A 25,213-nucleotide genomic window follows, 5' to 3' on the forward strand; every position below is an offset into this window, starting at 1 on the left:
CAGTGCGGACACTGGGAGGTCAGTGCAGACACTGGGAGTTCAGTGCGGACACTGGGAGTTCAGTGCGGACACTGGGAGGTCAGTGCGGACACTGGGAGTTCAGTGCGGACACTGGGAGGTCAGTACGGACACTGGGAATTTGGCGCGCGGCATATTTCCCCCAACCCTCCAGTTTGAAAAGTTCCATTCCCGGTGAATCGCTTACACAGCAAACTCGAGATGATAAAATAACAGTATAGGTTTATTTTACAGACACAGAAAATGCAGGATGGGGTTTCACAACATCTGCCTGTTGGACATTCGCTAATTAATGGAGGGTTCAGGGAAAGGAAGGGGTGCAGGCGCAGAGCATGATAAAATACAAGCTACGGTTTTATATGAGTCTAAATCCTGAATCAAACCTCGAATGGAGTGTTCCCTCAGAGGGTCGATCATCTGATCCGCCTTTCCAGCAATGAGGACTTCCACAAAGGGAGAAGTTGAATTAATCTTGAGGACATCATTCCCAACGTTTGAATCTTTGATGGTGAGGATGAGGACGCGGTGATTTTACCTGGACAGAGCTGCTGCCACCTGTTTGATGGTGAGATAATAGCAAACAAAGGCTGCTGCCTGCAGTCTTGTTGGTTTTCAGGGGACTCCAGATAAGATTCAGACAGCTCAAGTTTTAGTCATATGACTGTGTGGTTTTGGCTTGGCCTGTGAGAGCCCTGGTTCAAACCCATTGTGTTTGGGAACAGGTAATGCTTGAGGCAGTACCACATTGGAGATTAGTCATAAACAACTGCTTTTCCCCTTGGAGTCACAGCATTTCTGGTGACTGGAATTCTTCTTTAGAAATGTAATGAAGATTTGTGCAGCTCCAGGTGGGGTCTTTAGCATCTAGTTTACAGATAATAAGACTCTCCTGGTTTGTCAGCAGGTTAGAAATTCCTCTGGTGTGAGTCATGTCTCGTAAGGGGTAAAACCTTGTCCATTTTTAAAAATAAAAATGATAATTTTACAGAGTAGTCTAGTGAACATTGGTATGCATTTGTTTTACCAAACGGGACGCTCCTATTAAAAATACCTTTAGATAGGCAAGTTTTGAGATTGGGTTTCCTGAAAGCTGTGTGCAGTGTAACTGGATCCCGTCTTGTAGCTTTCACTGACGAGAAAGTGACCTCAGTGAAGGAGTCTTCACCTCACAATTGTTTTTTTTTGGGTAGGTCCAGTTGCGTAGAAACATAGAAAAACTACAGCACAAAAACAGGCCCTTCGGCCCCACAAGTTGTGCCGAACATATCCCTACCTTTTAGGCCTACCGATCACCCTCCATCCTATTAAGTCCCATGTACTCAGTTCTTGACCATCTAGTGGTGATTCCCAATGCGAATATTAGAAATATTTAGAAGGATGAAAATTATAAATGCAGCAGCTGCAGTTTCAGGCCAGGAAGGTTTGGGATAGGGGAGCGGAGACCCTCACTCACCTAATGAAGGAGCGGCGCTCCGAAAGCTCGTGATTCCAAATAAACCTGTTGGACTTTAACCTGGTGTTTGTGAGACTTCTTACTGGAGGGGAGTGGAGAAAGATGAAAATTTGGAACACTGTTTCAGATTATTACTGGGGTTTACTTTTGCCTTTTATCAGAAGTTAGGGCATTTATTTGAAAACAATAAGAATTCTGAGAATTTCCAGCCAGATTCTGAAAGTACTGAAAAAACATAAGGGGTGACAACATGTTCTTTACATAACACTGGAGTTCATGAAGTATGGAACCACGACAATAAATTAAACATCATTAAAGTGTTTGAACTGAAACAAAGATACGAGAAATCAAATCCTTCTGGAAGTTTCCTCGCTGCTGTACCTGTCCAGTGAAAGGTAATGCTGGCCTTCACACAGAGCTTAGCAAATTTTGAATTAAAAGGTGACAATATTTATTCGGAAAGGAAATGTATCAGTTTGTATGAGGATGAAACGGGTCACGGGTCTATTGACCAGGGATGGAACCACCACAAGGTTTGACCTTATGGAATGAAGCTCGAGATTCAGACGGTCTCCTGGCTGATTTTAACACCAGTTACATTTCTAGTTCACCCAGAATGTTACCATGATACAGACGTCAGACATCCAAGTTCTGTGCTGTTCCTGTACATCAGTTCCCAGTAGGCAGTGCCATGCCACTGCTGGATTATCCCTTCCGCTCATTCCCACTCCCTCCCCACAGCAATAAGAAATTTTGCAATAAAGCAGGTGATAAAGTTCACAGTTAAAAAGATTTGAGCCAAAATCATCAGCTTCTCAACATTGACTGAGGAAAGTGTGAGAGTTTCGCCTCACTCGCTATTCAATCCTCATCAGAGCTATGCAGCAGATGGACTTGTGAGTTCCTCTCCGAGCTCTTCAACTGCCCCAGCTCCATTACACCCGATCTCTTCGACTTTAGCTGGACGAGCCTGCAACACAGCAGAGAGAGCGGTATCGGGATGTGTGGAATAGCAAAGGTTAATGTGGGGCTGGACAACATAGAGTCACATGACAAGAGACCTGCACACACATGTTAGTAAGAAGTTTAACAACACCAGGTTAAAGTCCAACAGGTTTATTTGGTAGCAAAAGCCACACAAGCTTGGCTTCTTCTGTGGCTTTTGCTACCAAATAAACCTGTTGGACTTTAACCTGGTGTTGTTAAACTTCTTACTGTGTTTACCCCAGTCCAACGCCGGCATCTCCACATCACACATGTTAGGACATGGAGCAGACATGATCTAGAGATTTGTGTAGAAGTAAGCACGGAGTTAGCTCCGAATAAATAGGCTGGAAATTTGGGCAAAGAAATGGCAGATGGAGTTCAATCCTGATAAATGCGAAGTGATGCATTTTGGTAGAAATAATGTAGTGAGGAGCTTTACGATAAATGGCAGAACCATAAAGGGTGTAGATACGCAGAGGGACCTGGGTGTGCAAGTCCACAGATCCTTGAAGGTGATGACACAGGTGGAGAAGGTGGTGAAGAAGGCATATGGCATGCTTGCCTTTATAGGACGGGGCATAGAGTATAAAAGTTGGGGTCTGATGTTGCAGATGTATAGAACGTTGGTTCGGCCGCATTTGGAATACTGCGTCCAGTTCTGGTCGCCACACTACCAGAAGGACGTGGAGGCTTTGGAGAGAGTACAGAGGAGGTTTACCAGGATGTTACCTGGTATGGAGGGGCTTAGTTATGAGGAGAGATTGGGTAAACTGGGGTTGTTCTCCCTGGAAAGACGGAGGATGAGGGGAGACTTAATAGAGGTGTATAAAATTATGAAAGGCATAGATAGGGTGAACGGTGGGAAGCTTTCCCCCAAGTCGGTGGTGATGTTGACGAGGGGTCATAGGTTCAAGGTGAAGGGGGGGAGGTTTAACACAGATATCAGAAGGACATATTTTACACAGAGGGTGGTGGGGGCCTGGAATGCGCTGCCAGGCAAGGTGGTGGAGGCGGACACACTGGGAACGTTTAAGACTTATCTAGACAGCCATATAAACGGAGTGGGAATGGAGGGATACAAAAGAATGGTCTAGTTTGGATCAGGGAGCAGCACGGGCTTGGAGGGCCGAAAGGCCTGTTCCTGTGCTGTATTGTTCTTTGTTCTTTGTTCTTTGAATCTGCGCGACACCGTACATATTTAAATAATTATGTGTTACCAATAAACGGTTAATGTTCAACATTATCAGCCTCTGAATTCTGTGAAGCCTTACGTACAATATGGTGGCAGCGAGTGAAATCACTCAAAACCTCAAAGAAGCTGGAGCGGGATCCTGGAGTTCCCATAGCTCAGCAGCAGCTGCAAATTCCCTCCTTGCAGCAGCATTCTTCAGCTGAATGCCCTGGCTTCACACATTGGTGAGAAGTTTCCAAACTCTTAGCTATCAATTCAGCTGATATTTTGTGTAATTGAGAACAGAAACCCAGTTGTTGCGTCTTTTGAAGCCAGTTTCATCCAAACAGCAATTTCCACGGCCATTTGCAGAGTAAGGCTACGCTTGGTTAGCAAACATTTCTATATTGCCTCAGTTTGCAGACCAATCTGTCCCAAATTGTATCATTTAGCACATCCCCAAACTCACAATATTCTGCAAGTCTGTTTAACACAGACACAAATTGTGGAACTGACTCTCCCTCTTCTCGATTTCTTTGTGGGATCTGAAGTGCTTTGCAAGTCATAGGCCAAAAATGTGCTTGTGAATTACCTCTGATTTGTCCATGTTTTTGTACCTGGCTTCTTCAGTTGCACTAAACGTCTGAGGAGATTAAAAGTTTTTTCCCCCCATCAGGAACGGGGACACCCCAATATGTTCTGCTGTTTTGTTTGCCTGTGCAAAATAATCAAACCGCTCAGCATAGAAGCTCCATCGTTCCATATCTTCATCAAAAATGATTGCTAACCAAGAGTAGCCTTACTCTGAAAAGGGTCCTGGAAATTGCTGTTTCAATGGAACTGGCTGCAAAAGACACTCAGCAACTGAGTTTGAACCATAGAAAATTACAGCTCAGAAACAGGCCTTTTGGCCCTTCTTGTCTGTGCCGAACCATTTTATGCCTAGTCCCACTGACCTGCACTTGGACCATATCCCTCCACACCCCTCTCATCCATGAACCCGTCCAAGTTTTTCTTAAATGTTAAAAGTGACCCCGCATTTACCACTTTATCCGGCAGCTCATTCCACACTCCCACCACTCTCTGAGTGAAGAAGCCCCCCCTAATATTCCCTTTAAACTTTTCTCCTTTCACCCTTAACCCATGCCCTCTGGTTTTTTTCTCCCCTAGCCTCAGCGGAAAAAGTCTGCTTGCATTCACTCTATCTATACCCATCAAAATCTTATACACCTCTATCAAATCTCCCCTCAATCTTCTACGCTCCAGGGAATAAAGTCCCAACCTATTCAATCTCTCTCTGTAACTCAGCTTCTCAAGTCCCGGCAACATCCTTGTGAACCTTCTCTGCACTCTTTCAACCTTATTTACATCCTTCCTGTAACTAGGTGACCAAAACTGTACACAATACTCCAAATCTGGCCTCACCAATGCCTTATATAACCTTACCATAACACTCCAACTTTTATACTCGATACTCCGATTTATAAAGGCCAATGTACCAAAGGCACTCTTTACGACCCTATCCACCTGTGACGTCACTTTTAGGGAATTCTGTACCTGTATTCCCAGATCCCTCTGTTCAACTGCACTCTTCAGAGTCCTACCATTTACCCTGTACGTTCTACTTTGATTTGTCCTTCCAAAGTGCAATATCTCACACTTGTCTGCGTTAAATTCCATTTGCCATTTTTCAGCCCATTTTTCTAGTTGGTCCAAATCCCTCTGCAAGCTTTGAAAACCTTCCTCACTGTCCACTACACCTCCAATCTTTGTATCATCAGCAAACTTGCTGATCCAATTGACCACATTATCATCCAGATCATTGATATAGATGACAAACAACAATGGACCCAACACCGATCCCTGCGGCACACCACTAGTCACAGGCCTCCACTCAGAGAAGCAATCCTCCACAACCACTCTCTGGCTTCTTCCATTGAGCCAGTGTCTAATCCAATTTACTACCTCCCCATGTATACCCAGCGACTGAACCTTCCTAACTAACCTCCCATGATGGACCTTGTCAAAGGCCTTGCTGAAATCCAGGTAGACAACATCCACCGCCTTCCCTTCATCCACTTTCCTGGTAACCTCCTCGAAAAACTCTAATAGATTGGTCAAACATGACCTACCACGCACAAAGCCATGTTGACTCTCCCTAATAAGTCCCTGTCTATCCAAATATTTGTAGATCCTATCCCTTATCACACCTTCCAATAACTTGCCCACCACCGACGTCAAACTTACTGGCCTATAATTTCCCGGATTTCTTTTGGAACCTTTTTTAAACAACGGAACAACATGAGCCACCCTCCAATCATCCGGCACCTCCCCCGTGAATACTGACATTTTAAATATGTCTGCCAGGGCCCCTGCAAGTTCAACACTCGCTTCCCTCAAGGTCCGTGGGAATACGCTGTGCGGTCCTGGGGATTTATCCACTCTGATTTGCCTCAAGACAGCGAGCACCTCCTCCCCTTTAATCTGTAAAGGTTCCATGGCCTCCCTACCAGTTTGCCCTATTTCCGTAGACTCCATGCCCGTTTCCTCAGTAAATACGGATGCAAAAAAACCATTTAGTATCTCCCCCATCTCTTTTGGTTTGTGTTCTCAATTACACAAAATGTCGACTGAAATGACACTGAAGAGTTTCAAAACTCAACGCCAAGAACTCCCACCATTTCCTTCCTAACGGAGGTTCCCCGTTAGCAACTTTACAACATCTTTTCAGCAGCTACCTTGATTTTTTTTCTTTTAATCCAGGCAAGAACCCAAGCTTTATAAACCCACCCAGCCTCTCTCATTGCTCTGCAGATGATCGTTACTCATGTTCACCTCACCTTGAACAAGATTGTAACACATGGAGACTCAAACTAAGCTCTGCAAAAACAGTATCCAGCTCATTCCACCTTCACAATGCAAAAGCCAGTAATGAGCTCAGCATCCAAATGAGTGGCTGCAGGTTAAAGCACCACCCAACTTCCACCTGGACAAATGAATGGGAATCATTGGACACGACAAGCAAGTCCCTGCTCTCAAACCCAACCTGCCTGGTTTCAACCTTCTGAGGAAAGAGTGGTCCACCCTCAGCAGGTTCAGGACTGGCCACAGCCCCTGCCTGGCCAACCTCCACAGATGGAGCATCAATGCCAGCCCCTGTGTGCCTGTGGGGGAGAGTAAATTCTGCACCACATCATAGAAGAGTGTCCCATCCACAGACCCAGCGGAGGCCGGTCCGCACTCAACACAGCAGGACCGGAAGAAACTGCCTGGCTTAGGAACGTTGCATTCGCTAAATGAATAAAAGCTTTGTCTGTTACGTCCATAACACATATTGCAAAGAACTTTTCAAGTCTTCTTTTCCTGACTTTTGTGGTAATCCGCCACTCTGGTGGTGAGCAAGCTCCATTTGAAGTCCTCATCGCCAGTTTGTATGTTGCATATTTGAGAATTGATGCCAGGAGAGAGCACGGAGAGAGCACGGAGAGTGCACGGAGAGTGCACGGAGAGAGCACGGAGAGTGCACGGAGAGAGCACGGAGAGAGCACGGAGAGAGCACGGAGATTGCACGGAGAGAGTACGGAGAGTGCACGGAGCGAGCACGGAGAGAGCACGGAGAGTGCACGGAGCGAGCACGGAGAGAGCACGGAGAGAGCACGGAGAGAGCACGGAGAGAGCACGGAGATTGCACGGAGAGAGTACGGAGAGTGCACGGAGCGAGCACGGAGAGTGCACGGAGAGAGCACGGAGAGTGCACGGAGAGAGCACGGAGATTGCACGGAGAGAGTACGGAGAGTGCACGGAGAGAGCACGGAGATTGCACGGAGAGAGCACGGAGAGTGCACGGAGAGAGCACGGAGAGTGCACGGAGAGAGTACGGAGAGTGCACGGAGAGAGCACGGAGAGTGCACGGAGAGTGCACGGAGCGAGCACGGAGAGTGCACGGAGAGTGCACGGAGAGAGCACGGAGAGAGCACGGAGAGTGCACGGAGAGAGCACGGAGAGTGCACGGAGAGAGCACGGACAGTGCATGGAGCGAGCACGGAGAGAGCACGGAGAGAGCACGGAGCGAGCACGGAGAGAGCACGGAGAGTGCACGGAGAGTGCACGGAGAGTGCACGGAGAGAGCACAGAGAGAGCACGGAGAGTGCACGGAGAGAGCACAGAGAGTGCACGGAGAGAGCACAGAGAGAGCACGGAGAGAGCACGGAGAGAGCACGTAGAGAGCACGGAGAGAGCACGGAGAGTGCACGGAGAGAGCACGGAGAGTGCACGGAGAGTGCACGGAGAGTGCACGGAGAGAGCACGGAGAGAGCACGGAGAGTGCACGGAGAGTGCACGGAGAGAGCACGGAGAGAGCACGGAGAGTGCACGGAGAGAGCACGGAGAGTGCACGGAGAGTGCACGGAGAGAGCACGGAGAGAGCACGGAGAGAGCACGGAGAGAGCACGGAGAGAGCACGGAGAGAGCACGTAGAGAGCACGTAGAGAGCACGGAGAGAGCACGGAGAGAGCACGGAGAGAGCACGGAGAGAGCACGGAGAGAGCACGGAGAGAGCACGGAGAGTGCACGGAGAGTGCACGGAGAGAGCACGGAGAGAGCACGGAGAGAGCACGGAGAGAGCACGGAGCGAGCACGGAGAGAGCACGGAGAGTGCACGGAGAGTGCACGGAGAGAGCACAGAGAGTGCACGGAGAGAGCACGGAGAGAGCACGGAGAGAGCACGGAGCGAGCACGGAGAGAGCACGGAGAGTGCACGGAGAGTGCACGGAGAGAGTACGGAGAGAGCACGGAGCGAGCACGGAGCGAGCACGGAGAGAGCACGGAGAGAGCACGGAGCGAGCACGGAGAGAGCACGGAGAGTGCACAGAGAGTGCACGGAGAGAGCACGGAGAGAGCACGGAGAGAGCACGGAGAGCGCACGGAGAGAGCACGGAGAGAGCACGGAGAGAGCACGGAGAGAGCACGTAGAGAGCACGGAGAGTGCACGGAGAGTGCACGGAGAGAGCACGGAGAGAGCACGGAGAGAGCACGGAGAGAGCACGGAGAGAGCACGGAGACTGCTCGGATACAGTGAGCAGTAAAAGCATCACGGCGGAACCACACATCAACGGGTTCTCAGGCTGCAGAGTGTGAGCCCAGGCTACGGAGTGCAGGCCCAGGCTGCGGAGCACGGGCCCAGGCTGTGGAGCACGGGCCCAGGCTGCGGAGCACGGGCCCAGGCTGCGGAGCGCGGGTCCAGGCTGCGGAGCGTGGGCCCAGGCTACGGAGTGCAGGCCCAGGCTGTGGAGTGCGGGCCCAGGCTGCGGAGCGCGGGTCCAGGCTGCGGAGCGCGGGTCCAGGCTGCAGAGTGTGAGCCCAGGCTACGGAGTGCAGGCCCAGGCTGTGGGGCGCGGGTCCAGGCTGCGGAGCGTGGGCCCAGGCTGCGGAGCGCGGGCCCAGGCTGCGGAGCGTGGGCCTAGGCTGCGGAGCGCGGGTCCAGGCTGCGGAGCGTGGGCCCAGGCTGCGGAGCGTGGGCCCAGGCTGCGGAGCGTGGGCCCAGGCTGCGGAGCGCGGGTCCAGGCTGCGGAGCGTGGGCCCAGGCTGTGGAGTGCGGGCCCAGGCTGCGGAGTGCGGGTCCAGGCTGCAGTCTATGGGCCCAGTTCATTCATTTTCCAGGATTCGATGGACTCTGGAACAGTCCCTGCAGATTGGAGGGTAGCTAATGTCACTCCAATTTTCAAAAAGGGAGGCAGAGGGAAAACAGGGAATTATAGAGCAGTAAACTTAACATCGATTATAGAATCCTACAGTACAGAAAGAGGCCATTCGGCCCATCGAGTCTGCACCGACCACAATCCCACCCAGGCCCTATCCACATATCCCTACATATTTACCCACTAACCCCTCTAACCTATGCATCCCGGGACACTAAAGGGCAATTTAGAATGGCCAATCAACCTAACCCGCACATCTTTGGAATGTGGGAGGAAACCGGAGCACCCGGAGGAAACCCACGCAGACACAGGGAGAACGCGGGCTAATTGTTCCTTGTTTCTCGTTTCAAGGCTTCATTCTATGATCATCTTGCTGGTGCCAGTACAGAGCGAGACTGCGGATAGTTGGGAACCTGTCTCGGGGGCAGGGAATTCATATGGTGTTCGTGGAAGTGGAAATGACGGGTTGGGAAGCATTTTCCGATCAGGGCCATTGTGATCTCCTGGACTCGTTTCGATCGCCTCAGGGGGTCGGAGAGGAATTTCCCAGATTTTTTTTTTCCCCATATTGGCCCTGGGGTTTTTCACTCTGGGTTTTCGCCTCTCCCTGGAGATCACATGGTCTGGAATGGGGGGGTGGGGGTAAGTTAATAGGTTGTAATGAACAAAGCATCGTAGCTGTGAGGGACAGCTCGGTGGATAGGATATTGGTATGTAGATAGGCTGGAAAATTGGGCGGGGATCCTGGATTCAGGATTCAATCCTGGACCGGGGAGCGGCGCGGGCTTGGAGGGCCGAAGGGCCTGTTCCTGTGCTGTATTGTTCTTTGTTCTTCGTTCTTTGAACGCGCAAACTCCACACAGACAGTGACCCAAGCCGGGAATCGAACCCAGGTCTCTGGAGCTGTGAAAGTTCTTCAAAGAATTCCAGCAGATTTGTCAAGCATGATTTTCCCTTCATAAATCCACACTGACTCTGTCTGATCCTGTTACTGCTTTCTAAATGCTCTGCTATAAAGTCCTTGATAATGGATTTGAGAATTTTCCCCACCTCTGTAGAGAGAAAGAACATGTCTGTGCATTGTTGCCTTTTTCAACCAGAGAAAAGCCTGCGAGACAACCATTCCTTGGTTCTTTTCCTGTGGCAATGCCTTGACCAATCAGAATTGATCAACCTGGTTTGAGTTCAAACAAAAGCTTGGCGGTTAACTGTTCCCTGGTGCATTCTCAACAAGAACACCTCTGCCAATCAGAGTTCACTTGCCAAACAATCTCATGCAGCATGAATCGTTGCTCCCTTTGAAATTTGAGTATTCTTGCAAATGTGTCCTAATGAGTGCAGGACCAAAAGATTCAACAGTGTGTCTGTTTTTATCAGCAATCTAGTCACCTTAATTCTTTGTTTCCTTTCTGTCTTTATAGCAGAGCATTTAGAAAGCAGTAGCAGGATCAGACAGAGTCAGTGTGGATTTATGAAGGGAAAATCATGCTTGACAAATCTGCTGGAATTCTTTGAAGATGTAACTAGTGGAGTTGACAAGGGGGAGGCAGCCGATGTTGTGTGTTTGGACTTTCAGAAAGTGTTTGACAAAGTCTCGCACAAGAGATTATCGTGCAAGATTAAAGCGCATGGGATTGAGGGGTAGTATATTGAAATGGATAGAAAACTAATTGGCAAAGAGGAAATTAATGGGTAGGAATTAATGGGTGCTTTTCAAATTGGCAGGCAGTAACTAGTGGGGTGCCACAGGGATTGGTGCTGGGTCCCCAGCTATTCACAATATATATTAATGATTTGGATGAGGGAACAAAGTGTAACATCTCAAAGTTTGCAGATGATACCAAGTTGGGTGGGAGGGTGAACCGTGACGAGGATGCAGAGATCCTTCAGAATGATCTGGACAGGTTGGGTGAGTGGGCTAATCAATGGCAGATGCAGTATAATTTGGATAAATGTGAGGTTATTCACTTTGGAACCAAAAACAAGAAGGCAGATTCCAACTGAATGGGTGTAAATTGGGAGAGGGGAGTGCGCAGCGGGACCTGGGTGTCCTTGTGCACCAGTCACTGAAGGTAAGCATGCAGGTGCAGCAGGCGGTAAAGAAGGCAAATGGTATGTTGGCCTTCATTGCGAGAGGTTTCGAGTACAGGAGCAGGGATGTGTTGTTGCAATTATACAGGGCCTTGGTGAGGCCACACCTAGAGTATTGTGCGCAGTTTTGGCCTCCTTTTCTGAGGAAGGATGTTCTTGCTCTCAAGGGAGTGCAGCGAAGGTTTACAAGGCTGATTCTGGGGATGGCGGGACTGATTATGAGGAGAGATTGACTCGGTTAGGATTGTTTTCGCTGGAGTTCAGACGAATGAGGGGTGAATCTCATAAAGACTTATAAAATTCTAACAGGGTAGATGCAGGAAGGATGTTCCCGATGGTGGGGGAGTCCAGAACCAGGGGTCACAGACTGAGGATTCGGGGTAGACCATTTGGGGCGGAGGTGAGGAGACATTTCTTCACCCAGAGAATGGTGAGCCTGTGGAATTCATTACCACAGGAAGTAGTTGATGCCAAAACATTGAATGTATTCAAGAGGCGGCTTGGGGCGAATGGGATCAAAGGTTATGGGGAGAAAGCAGGATTGAGTTGGACGATCAGCCATGATCATGATGATCAGCAGAGCAGGCTCGAAACGTCGAATGGCCTCCTCCTCCTCCTATCTTCTGATATCTTGTGATTTATATAAATGATCTGGAAGAAGGTGTAACTGGGGTGATCAGTAAGTTTGCGGACGACACAAAACTGGCAGGACTTGCAGATAGTGAGGAACATTGTCAGAAGCTACAGAAGGATATAGATAGGCTGGAAATTTGGGCAAGGAAATGGCAGATGGAGTTCAATCCTGATAAATGCGAAGTGATGCATTTTGGTGGGAATAATGTAGGGAGGAGCTACACGATAAATGGAAGAACCATAAAGGGTGTAGAGACGCAGAGGGGCCTGGGTGTGCAAGTCCACAGATCTTTGAAGGTGACGTCACAGGTGGAGAAGGTGGTGAAGAAGGCATATGGCATGCTTGCCTTTATAGGACGGGGCATAGAGTATAAAAGTTGGGGTCTGATGTTGCAGATGTATAGAACGTTGGTTCGGCCGCATTTGGAATACTGCGTCCAGTTCTGGTCGCCGCACTACCAGAAGGACGTGGAGGCTTTGGAGAGAGTACAGAGGAGGTTTACCAGGATGTTGCCTGGTATGGAGGGGCTTGGTTATGAGGAGAGATTGGGGAAACTGGGGTTGTTCTCCTTGGAAAGACGGAGGATGAGGGGAGACTTAATAGAGGTGTATAAAATTATGAAAGGCATAGATAGGGTGAACGGTGGGAAGCTTTTCCCCGGGTCGGTGGTGACGTTCACGAGGGGTCATAGGTTCAAGGTGAAGGGGGGGAGGTTTAACACAGATATCAGAAGGACATATTTCACACAGAGGGTCGTGGGGGCCTGGAATGTGTTGCCGGGCAAGGTGGTGGAGGCGGACACACTGGGAACGTTTAAGACTTATCTAGACAGCTATATGAACGGAGTGGGAATGGAGGGATACAAAAGAGTGGTCTAGTTTGGAATTTTCCGATCGGGGCCATTGTGATCTCCTGGACTCGTTTCGATCGCCTCAGGGGGTCGGAGAGGAATTTCCCAGATTTTTTTTTCCCCATATTGGCCCTGGGGTTTTTCACTCTGGGTTTTCGCCTCTCCCTGGAGATCACATGGTCTGGAATGGGGGGGTGGGGGTGAGTTAATAGGTTGTAATGAACAAAGCATCGTAGCTGTGAGGGACAGCTCGGTGGATAGGATATTGGTATGTAGATAGAACATAGAACATAGAACATTACAGCGCAGAACAGGCCCTTCGGCCCACGATGTTGCACCGACCAGTTAAAAAAAAAAACTGTGACCCTCCAACCTAAACCAATTTCTTTTCGTCCATGAACCTATCTACGGATCTCTTAAACGCCCCCAAACTAGGCGCATTTACAACTGATGCTGGCAGGGCATTCCAATCCCTCACCACCCTCTGGGTAAAGAACCTACCCCTGACATCAGTTCTATAACTACCCCCCCTCAATTTAAAGCCATGCCCCCTCGTGCTGGATTTCTCCATCAGAGGAAAAAGGCTATCACTATCCACCCTATCTAAACCTCTAATCATCTTATATGTTTCAATAAGATCCCCTCTTAGCCGCCGCCTTTCCAGCGAAAACAATCCCAAATCCCTCAGCCTCTCCTCATAGGATCTCCCCTCCATACCAGGCAACATCCTGGTAAACCTCCTCTGCACCCTCTCCAAAGCCTCCACATCCTTCCTGTAATGTGGGGACCAGAACTGCACACAGTACAGATAGGCTGGAAAATTGGGCGGGGATCCTGGATTCAGGATTCAATCCTGGACCGGGGAGCGGCGCGGGCTTGGAGGGCCGAAGGGCCTGTTCCTGTGCTGTATTGTTCTTTGTTCTTTGTTCTTTGTTCTCTGTTTCTATAGGAGGCAGCAAAAGGCATCTGCACCATTAATTTCCACTCGAGAGACAATAAAGACTTCCCAAAGGTGTTTGAACGTATAGATCTGTCCACTGCAATGTGGATTAGCCCCAAATGAGCTCCTGACGGGTCAGAAACTCCCCAAGCTGCCGGAGAAACTAATCCCCGGGTTGGTAGTCAAGGAAGAATACAACGTTCAGTGTCGAGAGCAGTCCTACAGACAGAGGCAAGCTTTCACCTACAACAGGAGGCACTCCTAAACCTGTGCCCCAGTGATACCGAGCAATAAGGATCAGGGACTTTCAAAAGAGAGAGGGTCATCATCTGGAGAAAGGATGATCAACAAAGATCATACCTGATACCTACCCTGGGCAGGACTGGAGGGGGTCTCCTCCTCACCCCTCGAGGTGAGCCTCCGATTATACTGACATTTGGGTTTCCAGTCTCCTGTCACTGACACATTCGGTAGTTTGCGGTGTCGATGGTAGTCATGATGTGGAGATGCCGGCGTTGGACTGGGGTAAACACAGTAAGAAGTTTAACAACACCAGGTTAAAGTCCAACAGGTTTATTTGGTAGCAAAAGCCACACAAGCTTTCGGAGCTCTTAGCCCCTTCTTCAGGTGAGTGGGAATTCTGTTCACAAACAGAGCTTATAAAGACACAGACTCAATTTACATGAATAATGGTTGGAATGCGAATACTTACAACTAATCAAGTCTTTAAGAGACGAAACAATGTGAGTGGAGAGAGCATCAAAACAGGCTAAAAAGATGTGTATTGTCTCCAGACAAGACTTCCCAAAGGTGTTTGAACGTATAGATCTGTCTGGAGACAATACACATCTTTTTAGCCTGTCTTGATGCTCTCTCCACTCACATTGTTTCGTCTCTTAAAGACTTGATTAGTTGTAAGTATTTGCATTCCAACCATTATTCATGTAAATTGAGTCTGTGTCTTTATAAGCTCTGTTTGTGAACAGAATTCCCACTCACCTGAAGAAGGGTCTAAGAGCTCCGAAAGCTTGTGTGGCTTTTGCTACCAAATAAACCTGTTGGACTTTAACCTGGTGTTGTTAAACTTCTTACTGACACATTCAGCAGAAGTTGGGACCATTTTGAACCCATGACCGATATTTAACATTTTCACTCAGTATCATAGGGAGCAGAACGTGTGTTGATCTGGTGAAGCCTCGTATCTCAGTGCGTGTGTCAGATTAAACTCACCAGTACATCAGTGTGTAACTGATAACCAAGATAGTCAGGGCGATTGCAAAATGCCAGCAGAAGCACATTGTAGTAAACATGATATTTCCATGGTCAGTTTCATTCCACTTGGGTCCACCACTGGGAGGGTACAAGACAAAACCAATCTGAAAGAGAACAGACATTAAAACTTGACTTACTGTTAAACTTTTTTTCTTAGTGTCACAAGTAGGCTTACATTAACACTGCAATGAGGTTAATGTGAAAATCCCCGAGTCGCTACACTCCGGCACCTGTTCGGGTCCACTGAGGGAGAATTTAACATGGCCAATGCACCTCACCAGCACGTCTTTCAGACTGTGGGAGGATACTGGAGCACCCGGAGGAAACCCACGCAGACACGGGGAGGACGTGCAGACTCCGCATGGGCAGCGATCCAGGGCTGGAATTGAACCCGGGTCCCTGGCACTATGAGGCAGCAGTGCCACCGTGCCACCTGAAACTTCACTTGCACCCAGAAACTTCGGGCTGGGTTATTCCCTCCGTAAAAGACTGAATGGGGTGTGGATGGGACTGAAAGATTTGTGCTGTTGGCTGCTTCTGTCCCAGGGACACTTCTCCAGATGTGCGTCTGGGGGGTGGGGAATGGGGAGGGGGAGGGGGTGGGGAATGGGGAATGGGGGTGGAGGGGGGAGGGGGAAGGGGAGGGGGATGGTGGCGGGTGGAGGTGGGGGGTGGAGGTGGGGGGGAATGGGGGGTTGGAGGGGATGGGGGAGCAGGGTGGGGGGTTGGAGGGGGTGGGGGAGTGGGGTGGGGGGTGGAGGAGGAGGGGGAGGGGGAGGGGGAGTGGGGTGGGGGTGGGGAATGGGGGAGGGGGTGGGTTGAAGATACTTATTGCTCTATTGAGGCTTATTGTCAGAGGCTGACCTTTTCCAGCTGCTGTGGATCTGGGCCTGCTGCCTGGAGGAAGCCTCCATGTGGCTGAGCAAGGGGCCAACTCTCCGGCTTTGAGGTCTGGCCTCTTTGCCGATCCTTGGCTGTATCCGCAGCCTGGTCTCTGCAGCAGTGCCCTCTCATTGGTCCCCTGATCACTGAGGCCGCTTTTTAATTAAAAAATCCCTGAGAGGGGGGTGCTTCAAGATAGAGACTCCTCCCTCCCTCGCTCCCTCTCTCCCTCACTCCCTCTCTCCCTCACTCCCTCTCTCCCTCCCTCACTCGCTCCCTCCCTCCCTCGCTCCCTCTCTCCCTCACTCGCTCACTCCCAAACTCTCTCCTTCCCTTGCTCCCTCCTTGGCTCCCTTCTTCACTCCCTCCCCCTTCCATCATTACCTCCCTCGCTCCCACCTCGCTCTCTCCTTCCTCCCTTGCTCCGTCTCTCCCTCACTCACTCTCTCCCTCTCTCCCTTGCTCCCTCCCTCTCCCTCCCTCCCCCTCCCTCCCCCTCCCTCACTCCTTCCCTCGCTCCTGCCTTGCTTCCTCCCTCGCTCCCTCACTCGCTCGCTTCCTCCCTTGCTCCCTCCCTCTCTCCCTCCCTCCCTCGCTCCCTCCCTCCCTCCCTCTCTCCCTCCCTCACCCGCTCCCTCCCTCCCTCCCTCGCTCCCTCCCTCCCTCGCTCCCTCCCTCCCTCGCCCCCTCTTTCCCCGGCTCCCTCGCTCCCTCCCTCCCTCATCCCCTCTTTCCCCGGCTCCCTCGCTCCCTCGCTCCTTCCCCTGCAGGACACATCCTTTAAATCTGGAAGGAATCATGAGGAGAATCAGTCCATTCCCTCCTTCCCTATCCCACCGACATTGACTATTGGTCAATGAGACAAACCCACTGCCAGGTCTCTGTAGCCCACTGTGGTGAACCATAGATGGTGACCACTATGGGTACTTGTACATATGTTACTCTTGTTACTGTTGGGGTTAGGGTTTGGGTGTTCCACCTGTTATTATTGTTTATGTGGTACACTCCGTTCGGCTCCGCCTTCTTACAGGGGTATAAAGGTCACTGCTACTTCCGAGCAGTCTTTAGTCTGGGATAATATTGTTAAGTAGTGTGCTCCTATTTGTCGTGAATAAAAGCCTTTATTCCCGGGTACGTTCCAGCCTCCCGTGTGAATGAATCGTGCACCACCCACACAGTGTGGGGTTGTGACCCCCATTTAATCCCAGCATAAGGGTGGCAGACTGTCCCTGGAGTCAGAGAGGGGGGAGGAGAGGAGATGGGGAGGGGGAGGGGGAGATACTGACTTGCCAGAACCAGGTTCCCTGTAGGATTGCCAGACTGGCCCGGAACAGCTCAAGGATGATGTTATCGCGCAGAAACACCTCCAGCATTATGACTAACGAGCCTCCAAAGATGGCGGTGAGCAGGAGGGAGTGGATGTGCTGGTCCAGGGGGGGCCTGTTCTGGACGTGGAAATAAAAGAGGAAACCTGCAGAAAGAAAACCTCCATCAGTGACCAAACTCCCGTGGTTGGTGTGTCACCTGCCAATCACACACATGCTGATTTCTGTAACATGAACTACACGTGTTGGGTAAAGCTGTGACTGCCTTCCTTCCAATTCATTAGCCCTTGTTCCAAATACCTGATCCAGCTATTCCAGATTGAATGTGAACAGCCAGCGGTGGAAACAATGCTTTTCATTCTGGATCTGTGACTTTAACTGAACAGGTTGGGTAAGGTTTAAATGTGGATCTTTTGTCCTTGCTTTGAGAAATTGCTGTAATATCTCTGGAACACCCAGACAGGCAGAACTTTCCTCCTACACTCTGCCCATGAACTCCTGTCCACTGTCCCGGGTCAGGAGATGGAAGGATGGATCCTGTGGGATCACGGTTAACTGGAGCAAGTTGCTGCAGATGGAATTCTGCTGGTGTTCCTGGGAGTTGAAACAAAGTGGGAAAGAGGGTTTTGTTTATGCCTGGTGTGTGTGAGAGCCTGGAACATCAATGTTAATTGAGATTCAGGAGGACATTTCTAGACCTTCACAGGCTGGGGGTTAAGACAAGTTACACAGAATGGCAGAGATGAGAAGTGACATTTCTCATGGATTGGTTACTGAGAGTACCGTGTACACTAGTGTGTACACACTGTGTATACTATATATTGTCTACCCTGTTTACATAAATATTTGGACCCAGGAAGTAAAAATACAATTTCAAGGGTATTGAAGGAAGTGAGAATGGGAATTGCGGGGGTGCTGGACATAATCTTCCCCAGACTCAGGGGAGGTTCCAGAGCTCTGGGGAATTGCAAACGTTACGCTCTTGTTCAGAAAAAGTTGTACGGATAGGCCAGAAATTACAGAGCAGTCAGTTTAACATCAGTAGTGGGCAAGCTTCTAGAAACAATTACTCAGGATAGGACTTGTGGTCACTTGGAAAAATGTGGGTTGATTAGGAAGAGCCAGCATAGATATCTAAAGGAGAAAGTGTTCATCTAACTTGCTGGAGTTTTTTGAGAAGGTAACAGGGAAGATTGATGAGGGTAATGCTGTTAATGTGGTGGACATGGACCTCCAGAAGACACAACAGACACACAACAGAAGAGAAGAGTTATAGTTCATGGAATAAAAGGGACAGTAGAAATGGAGATACAAAATTTGCTGAATAATAGGAAGCAGAGAGTAATGGTCAGTGGGTATTTTTGGGCGGGAGGAAGGTTTGTAGTGAACTTCCCCAGGGGTCGGTATTGGGATCCTTACTTTTCCTGATATATATTAACGATCTAGATCTTGGTATGCAGGGGACAACTTCAAAGTTTGTGGATGACACAAACTTGGAAGTTTTGTAAACTGTGAGAAGGACAGAGTAGAATTTCAAAAGGACACAGACATGTTGGTGGAATGGGCAGATCGGTAGCAGATGAAGTTCATAGAATCAGAGCACGGTAGCACAGTGGTTAGCACTGCTGCTTCACAGCTCCAGGGACCTGGGTTCCATTCCCGGCTTGGGTCACTGTCTGTGTGGAGTTTTCACATTCTCCTCGTGTCTGCGTGGGTTTCCTCCGGGTGCTCCGGTTTCCTCCCACAGTCCAAAGATGTGCGGGTTAGGTTGATTGGCCATGCTAAATTGCCCCTTAGTGTCCTGAGATGCGTAGGTTGGAGGGATTAGTGGGTAAAATATGTAGGGATATGGGGGTAGGGCCTGGGTGGGATAGTGGTCGGTGCAGACTCGATGGGCCGGATGGCCTCTTTCTGTACTGTAGGGTTTCTATGAATCTCTGGTGCAGAAGGAGGCCATTCAGCCCATTGAGTCTGCACTGACCACAATTCCACCCAGGCCCTATCCCTGTAACCCCACACATTTACCCCGCTGGTCCCCCAACACTAAGGGGCAATTTAGCATGGCCAATCAACCTAACCCGCACATCTTTGGAGTGTGGGAGGAAACCGGAGCACCTGGAGGAAACCCACGCAGACACGAGGAGAATGTGCAAACTCCACACAGACAGTGACCCAAGGCTGGAATTGAACCGGGGTCCCTGGCGCTGTGAGGCAGCAGCGCTAACCACTGTGTCACTGTGGAGAAGTGTGAGGTGATGCATTTAGATAGGCAGGACATCGAAACTATATTAAACGATGGGTAATATTCCAAAAAGGGTGCAGGAGCAGAGGGACCTGAGTGTATATATATGTATAAATCATTGAAGGTGGCAGGACAGGTAGAGAGAGCAGTTACTCCACTGTGTGGAGTTTGCACATTCTCTTCGTGTCTGCGTGGGTTTTCTCCGGGTGCTCCAGTTTCCTCCCACAGTCCAAAGATGTGCGGGTTAGGTTGATTGGCCAGGTTAAAAATTGCCCCTTAGTGTCCTGAGATGTGTAGGTTAGAGGGATTAGCGGGTAAATATGTGGGGATATGGGGGTAGGGCCTGGGTGGGATGGTGGTTGGTGCAGACTCGATGGGCCGAATGGCCTCTTTCTGTACTGTAGGGTTTCTATGATTCTATGATAAGACATATAGTATTCTGGGCTTTATTAATAGGGGCACAGAGTACAAGAGCAAAGGAGTTATGCTGAACTTATAACTTAGACCTCAGCTGGAATACTGTGTACAGTTCTGGGTGCCACACTATAGGAAGGATGTGAACACATTGGAGAGAGTGCAGAAGAGGTTTACAAGAATGGTTCCAGGGATGAGAAACTTCAGTTATGCGGACAGAGTGGAGAGGTTGGGACTATTCTCCTTGGAGAGAAGAAGGCTAAGAGGAGATTTGATAGAGATGTTCAAAATCATGATGAGGCTGGACAGAGTAGATAGAGAGAAACTGTTCCTGCTCGTAAAATGATCGAGAGTGAGAGGACGCAGATTTAAGATGACTCGCAAAAGAAGCAAATGTGACGTGAGGAAAAATGTCACACAGCGAGTGGTTGGGGTCTGGAATGCTCTGCTGGAAGTGTGGTGGAGGCAGCTTCAATCGAGGTTCTATGATGATTTGAATAGACACAATGTGCAGGGGTACGGGGGAAAGACAGGGGAATGGCACTAAATCAGGATGCCCGTTTGGAGAGCCGGGGCAGATACGATGGGCCAAATGGCCTCCTTCTCCACCGTAACAATTCTGGTGATTCTGTGAGGATGTTGGACAGATAGTTAATACTGGGCAGGATTAGGAGTAATTGCAAGATTTGCACGATGGGTGTGTAATTGGGAATGAACTTCACTAAGGAACGGTGATGGGAGAAATGGAGAGGTACAGAGGAGTGAGTGAGTGAGTGAGTGGAGGAGCTCACAGTTACTGTTGGAGGAGAAAGTCACATTCTCAGTGACGAAGAAAGAATTTTAACTCCAGGAAAATTGGAGGTTCAATTGAACCCCCAAAACTGGACAGTGATTGGTTACTAACTGGACAATGATTGGTTACTAACTGGACAGTGATTGGTTGCTAACTGGACAATGATTGGTTACTAACTGGACAGTGATTGGTTACTAAGCGGACTGTGATTGGTTACTAAGCGGACTGTGATTGGTTACTAAGCGGACAGTGATTGGTTACTAAGCGGACTGTGATTGGTTACTAAGCGGACAGTGGTTGGTTACTAAGCGGACTGTGGTTGGTTACTAAGCGGACTGTGATTGGTTACTAAGCGGACAGTGGTTGGTTACTAAGCGGACAGTGGTTGGTTACTAAGCGGACTGTGATTGGTTACTAACTGGACAATGATTGGTTACTAACTGGACAGTGATTGGTTACTAAGCGGACAGTGGTTGGTTACTAACTGGACAGTGATTGGTTACTAACTGGACAGTGCTTGGTTACTAAGCGGACAGTGGTTGGTTACTAACTGGACAGTGATTGGTTGCTAAGCGGACTGTGATTGGTTACTAAGCGGACTGTGATTGGTTACTAAGCGGACAGTGGTTGGTTACTAACTGGACAATGATTGGTTACTAACTGGACAGTGATTGGTTACTAAGCGGACTGTGGTTGGTTACTAACTGGACAGTGATTGGTTACTAAGCGGACTGTGATTGGTTACTAAGCGGACTGTGATTGGTTACTAAGCGGACAGTGGTTGGTTACTAACTGGACAATGATTGGATACTGACTGGACAGTGATTGGTTACTAAGCGGACTGTGGTTGGTTACAAAGCGGACAGTGATTGGTTACTAAGCGGACTGTGATTGGTTACTAAGCGGACAGTGGTTGGTTACTAAGCGGACTGTGGTTGGTTACTAAGCGGACTGTGATTGGTTACTAAGCGGACAGTGGTTGGTTACTAAGCGGACTGTGATTGGTTACTAAGCGGACTGTGATTGGTTACTAAGCGGACAGTGGTTGGTTACTAAGCGGACAGTGGTTGGTTACTAAGCGGACTGTGGTTGGTTACTAAGCGGACTGTGATTGGTTACTAAGCGGACAGTGGTTGGTTACTAAGCGGACTGTGGTTGGTTACTAAGCGGACTGTGATTGGTTACTAAGCGGACAGTGGTTGGTTACTAACTGGACAATGATTGGTTACTAACTGGACAGTGATTGGTTACTAAGCGGACAGTGGTTGGTTACTAACTGGACAGTGATTGGTTACTAACTGGACAGTGCTTGGTTACTAAGCGGACAGTGGTTGGTTACTAACTGGACAGTGATTGGTTGCTAAGCGGACTGTGATTGGTTACTAAGCGGACTGTGATTGGTTACTAAGCGGACAGTGGTTGGTTACTAACTGGACAATGATTGGTTACTAAGCGGACAGTGGTTGGTTACTAAGCGGACAGTGGTTGGTTACTAAGCGGACTGTGGTTGGTTACTAAGCGGACTGTGATTGGTTACTAAGCGGACTGTGTTTGGTTACTAAGCGGACAGTGGTTGGTTACTAAGCGGACAGTGGTTGGTTACTAAGCGGACTGTGATTGGTTACTAAGCGGACAGTGGTTGGTTACTAAGCGGACAGTGGTTGATTACTAAGCGGACAGTGATTGGTTACTAAGCGGACTGTGATTGGTTACTAAGCGGACAGTGGTTGGTTACCAGGCGGACAGTGGTTGGTTACTAAGCGGACTGTGATTGCTTACTAAGCGGACAGTGGTTGGTTACTAAGCGGACAGTAGTTGGTTACTAAGCGGACAGTGGTTGGTTACTAAGCGGACTGTGATTGGTTACTAAGCGGACAGTGGTTGGTTACTAAGCGGACAGTGGTTGGTTACTAAGCGGACTGTGATTGGTTACTAAGCGGACTGTGTTTGGTTACTAAGCGGACAGTGGTTGGTTACTAAGCGGACAGTGGTTGGTTACTAAGCGGACTGTGATTGGTTACTAAGCGGACAGTGGTTGGTTACTAAGCGGACAGTGGTTGGTTACTAAGCGGACAGTGGTTGGATACTAAGCGGACAGTGGTTGGTTACTCAGCGGACTGTGATTGGTCACTAAGCGGACAGTGGTTGGTTACTAAGCGGACAGTGGTTGGTTACTAAGCGGACAGTGGTTGGTTACTAAGCGGACAGTGGTTGGTTACTAAGCGGACTGTGATTGGTTACTAAGCGGACAGTGGTTGGTTACCAGGCGGACAGTGGTTGGTTACTAAGCGGACTGTGATTGCTTACTAAGCGGACAGTGGTTGGTTACTAAGCGGACAGTGGTTGGTTACTAAGCGGACAGTGGTTGGTTACTAAGCGGACAGTAGTTGGTTACTAAGCGGACAGTGGTTGGTTACTAAGCGGACTGTGGTTGGTTACTAAGCGGACTGTGATTGGTTACTAAGCGGACAGTGGTTGGTTACTAAGCGGACTGTGATTGGTTACTAAGCGGACTGTGATTGGTTACTAAGCGGACTGTGATTGGTTACTAAGCGGACAGTGGTTGGTTACTAAGCGGACAGTGGTTGGTTACTAAGCGGACTGTGGTTGGTTACTAAGCGGACTGTGGTTGGTTACTAAGCGGACTGTGATTGGTTACTAAGCGGACAGTGGTTGGTTACTAAGCGGACTGTGATTGGTTACTAAGCGGACTGTGATTGGTTACTAAGCGGACTGTGATTGGTTACTAAGCGGACAGTGGTTGGTTACCAGGCGGACAGTGGTTGGTTACTAAGCGGACAGTGGTTGATTACTAAGCGGACAGTGATTGGTTACTAAGCGGACTGTGATTGCTTACTAAGCGGACAGTGGTTGGTTACTAAGCGGACAGTGGTTGGCTACTAAGCGGACTGTGATTGGTTACAAAGCGGACTGTGATTGGTTACTAAGCGGACAGTGGTTGGTTACTAAGCGGACTGTGATTGGTTACTAAGCGGACAGTGGTTGGTTACTAAGCGGACTGTGATTGGTTACTAAGCGGACTGTGATTGGTTACTAAGCGGACAGTGGTTGATTACTAAGCGGACAGTGATTGGTTACTAAGCGGACAGTGGTTGATTACTAAGCGGACAGTGGTTGGTTACTAAGCGGACTGTGGTTGGTTACTAAGCGGACTGTGATTGGTTACTAAGCGGACTGTGATTGGTTACTAAGCGGACAGTGGTTGGTTACTAAGCGGACTGTGATTGGTTACTAAGCGGACAGTGGTTGGTTACTAAGCGGACTGTGATTGGTTACTAAGCGGACAGTGGTTGGTTACTAAGCGGACTGTGATTGGTTACTAAGCGGACTGTGATTGGTTACTAAGCGGACAGTGGTTGGTTACTAAGCGGACTGTGATTGGTTACTAAGCGGACAGTGGTTGGTTACTAAGCGGACTGTGATTGGTTACTAAGCGGACTGTGATTGGTTACTAAGCGGACAGTGGTTGGCTACTAAGCGGACAGTGGTTGGTTACTAAGCGGACTGTGATTGCTTACTAAGCGGACAGTGGTTGGTTACTAAGCGGACTGTGATTGGTTACTAAGCGGACTGTGATTGGTTACTAAGCGGACAGTGGTTGGCTACTAAGCGGACTGTGATTGGTTACTAAGCGGACTGTGATTGGTTACTAAGCGGACAGTGGTTGGCTACTAAGCGGACTGTGATTGGTTACTAAGCGGACAGTGGTTGGTTACTAAGCGGACAGTGGTTGGCTACTAAGCGGACTGTGATTGGTTACTAAGCGGACTGTGATTGCTTACTAAGCGGACTGTGATTGGTTACTAAGCGGACTGTGCTTGGTTACTAAGCGGACTGTGATTGGTTACTAAGCGGACTGTGGTTGGTTACTAAGCGGACTGTGATTGGTTACTAAGCGGACTGTGATTGGTTACTAAGCGGACTGTGATTGGTTACTAAGCGGACTGTGGTTGGTTACTAAGCGGACTGTGATTGGTTACTAAGCGGACTGTGGTTGGTTACTAAGCGGACTGTGATTGGTTACTAAGCGGACTGTGATTGGTTACTAAGCGGACTGTGGTTGGTTACTAAGCGGACTGTGATTGGTTACTAAGCGGACAGTGGTTGGCTACTAAGCGGACAGTGGTTGGTTACTAAGCGGACTGTGATTGGTTACTAAGCGGACTGTGCTTGGTTACTAAGCGGACTGTGATTGGTTACTAAGCGGACAGTGGTTGGTTACTAAGCGGACTGTGATTGGTTACTAAGCGGACTGTGCTTGGTTACTAAGCGGACAGTGGTTGGTTACTAAGCGGACAGTGGTTGGTTACTAAGCGGACTGTGATTGGTTACTAAGCGGACTGTGCTTGGTTACTAAGCGGACAGTGGTTGGTTACTAAGCGGACAGTGGTTGGTTACTCAGCGGACTGTGATTGGTTACTAAG

General features: G+C 49.1%; 1 protein-coding gene across 1 annotated transcript in view; it reads right to left on the minus strand.

Moving 5' to 3' along the window:
• Positions 1-220: 220 nt before the first annotated feature.
• tmem45b (transmembrane protein 45B) overlaps positions 221-25,213 on the minus strand; it is a 50,435-nt gene continuing 25,442 nt past the window's right edge. The window contains exons 4-6 of the mRNA XM_078199238.1: positions 17,281-17,465; positions 15,071-15,216; positions 221-2,441 (exon numbers count right to left, since the gene is read on the minus strand). Coding sequence (XP_078055364.1) covers positions 2,333-2,441; positions 15,071-15,216; positions 17,281-17,465 — 440 coding nt within the window. The 3' untranslated portion in view covers positions 221-2,332. The remainder of the gene's footprint in view (positions 2,442-15,070; positions 15,217-17,280; positions 17,466-25,213) is intronic.

This window comes from Mustelus asterias, chromosome 27, assembly GCF_964213995.1.
Source record: "Mustelus asterias chromosome 27, sMusAst1.hap1.1, whole genome shotgun sequence".
NCBI lineage: Eukaryota > Metazoa > Chordata > Chondrichthyes > Carcharhiniformes > Triakidae > Mustelus > Mustelus asterias.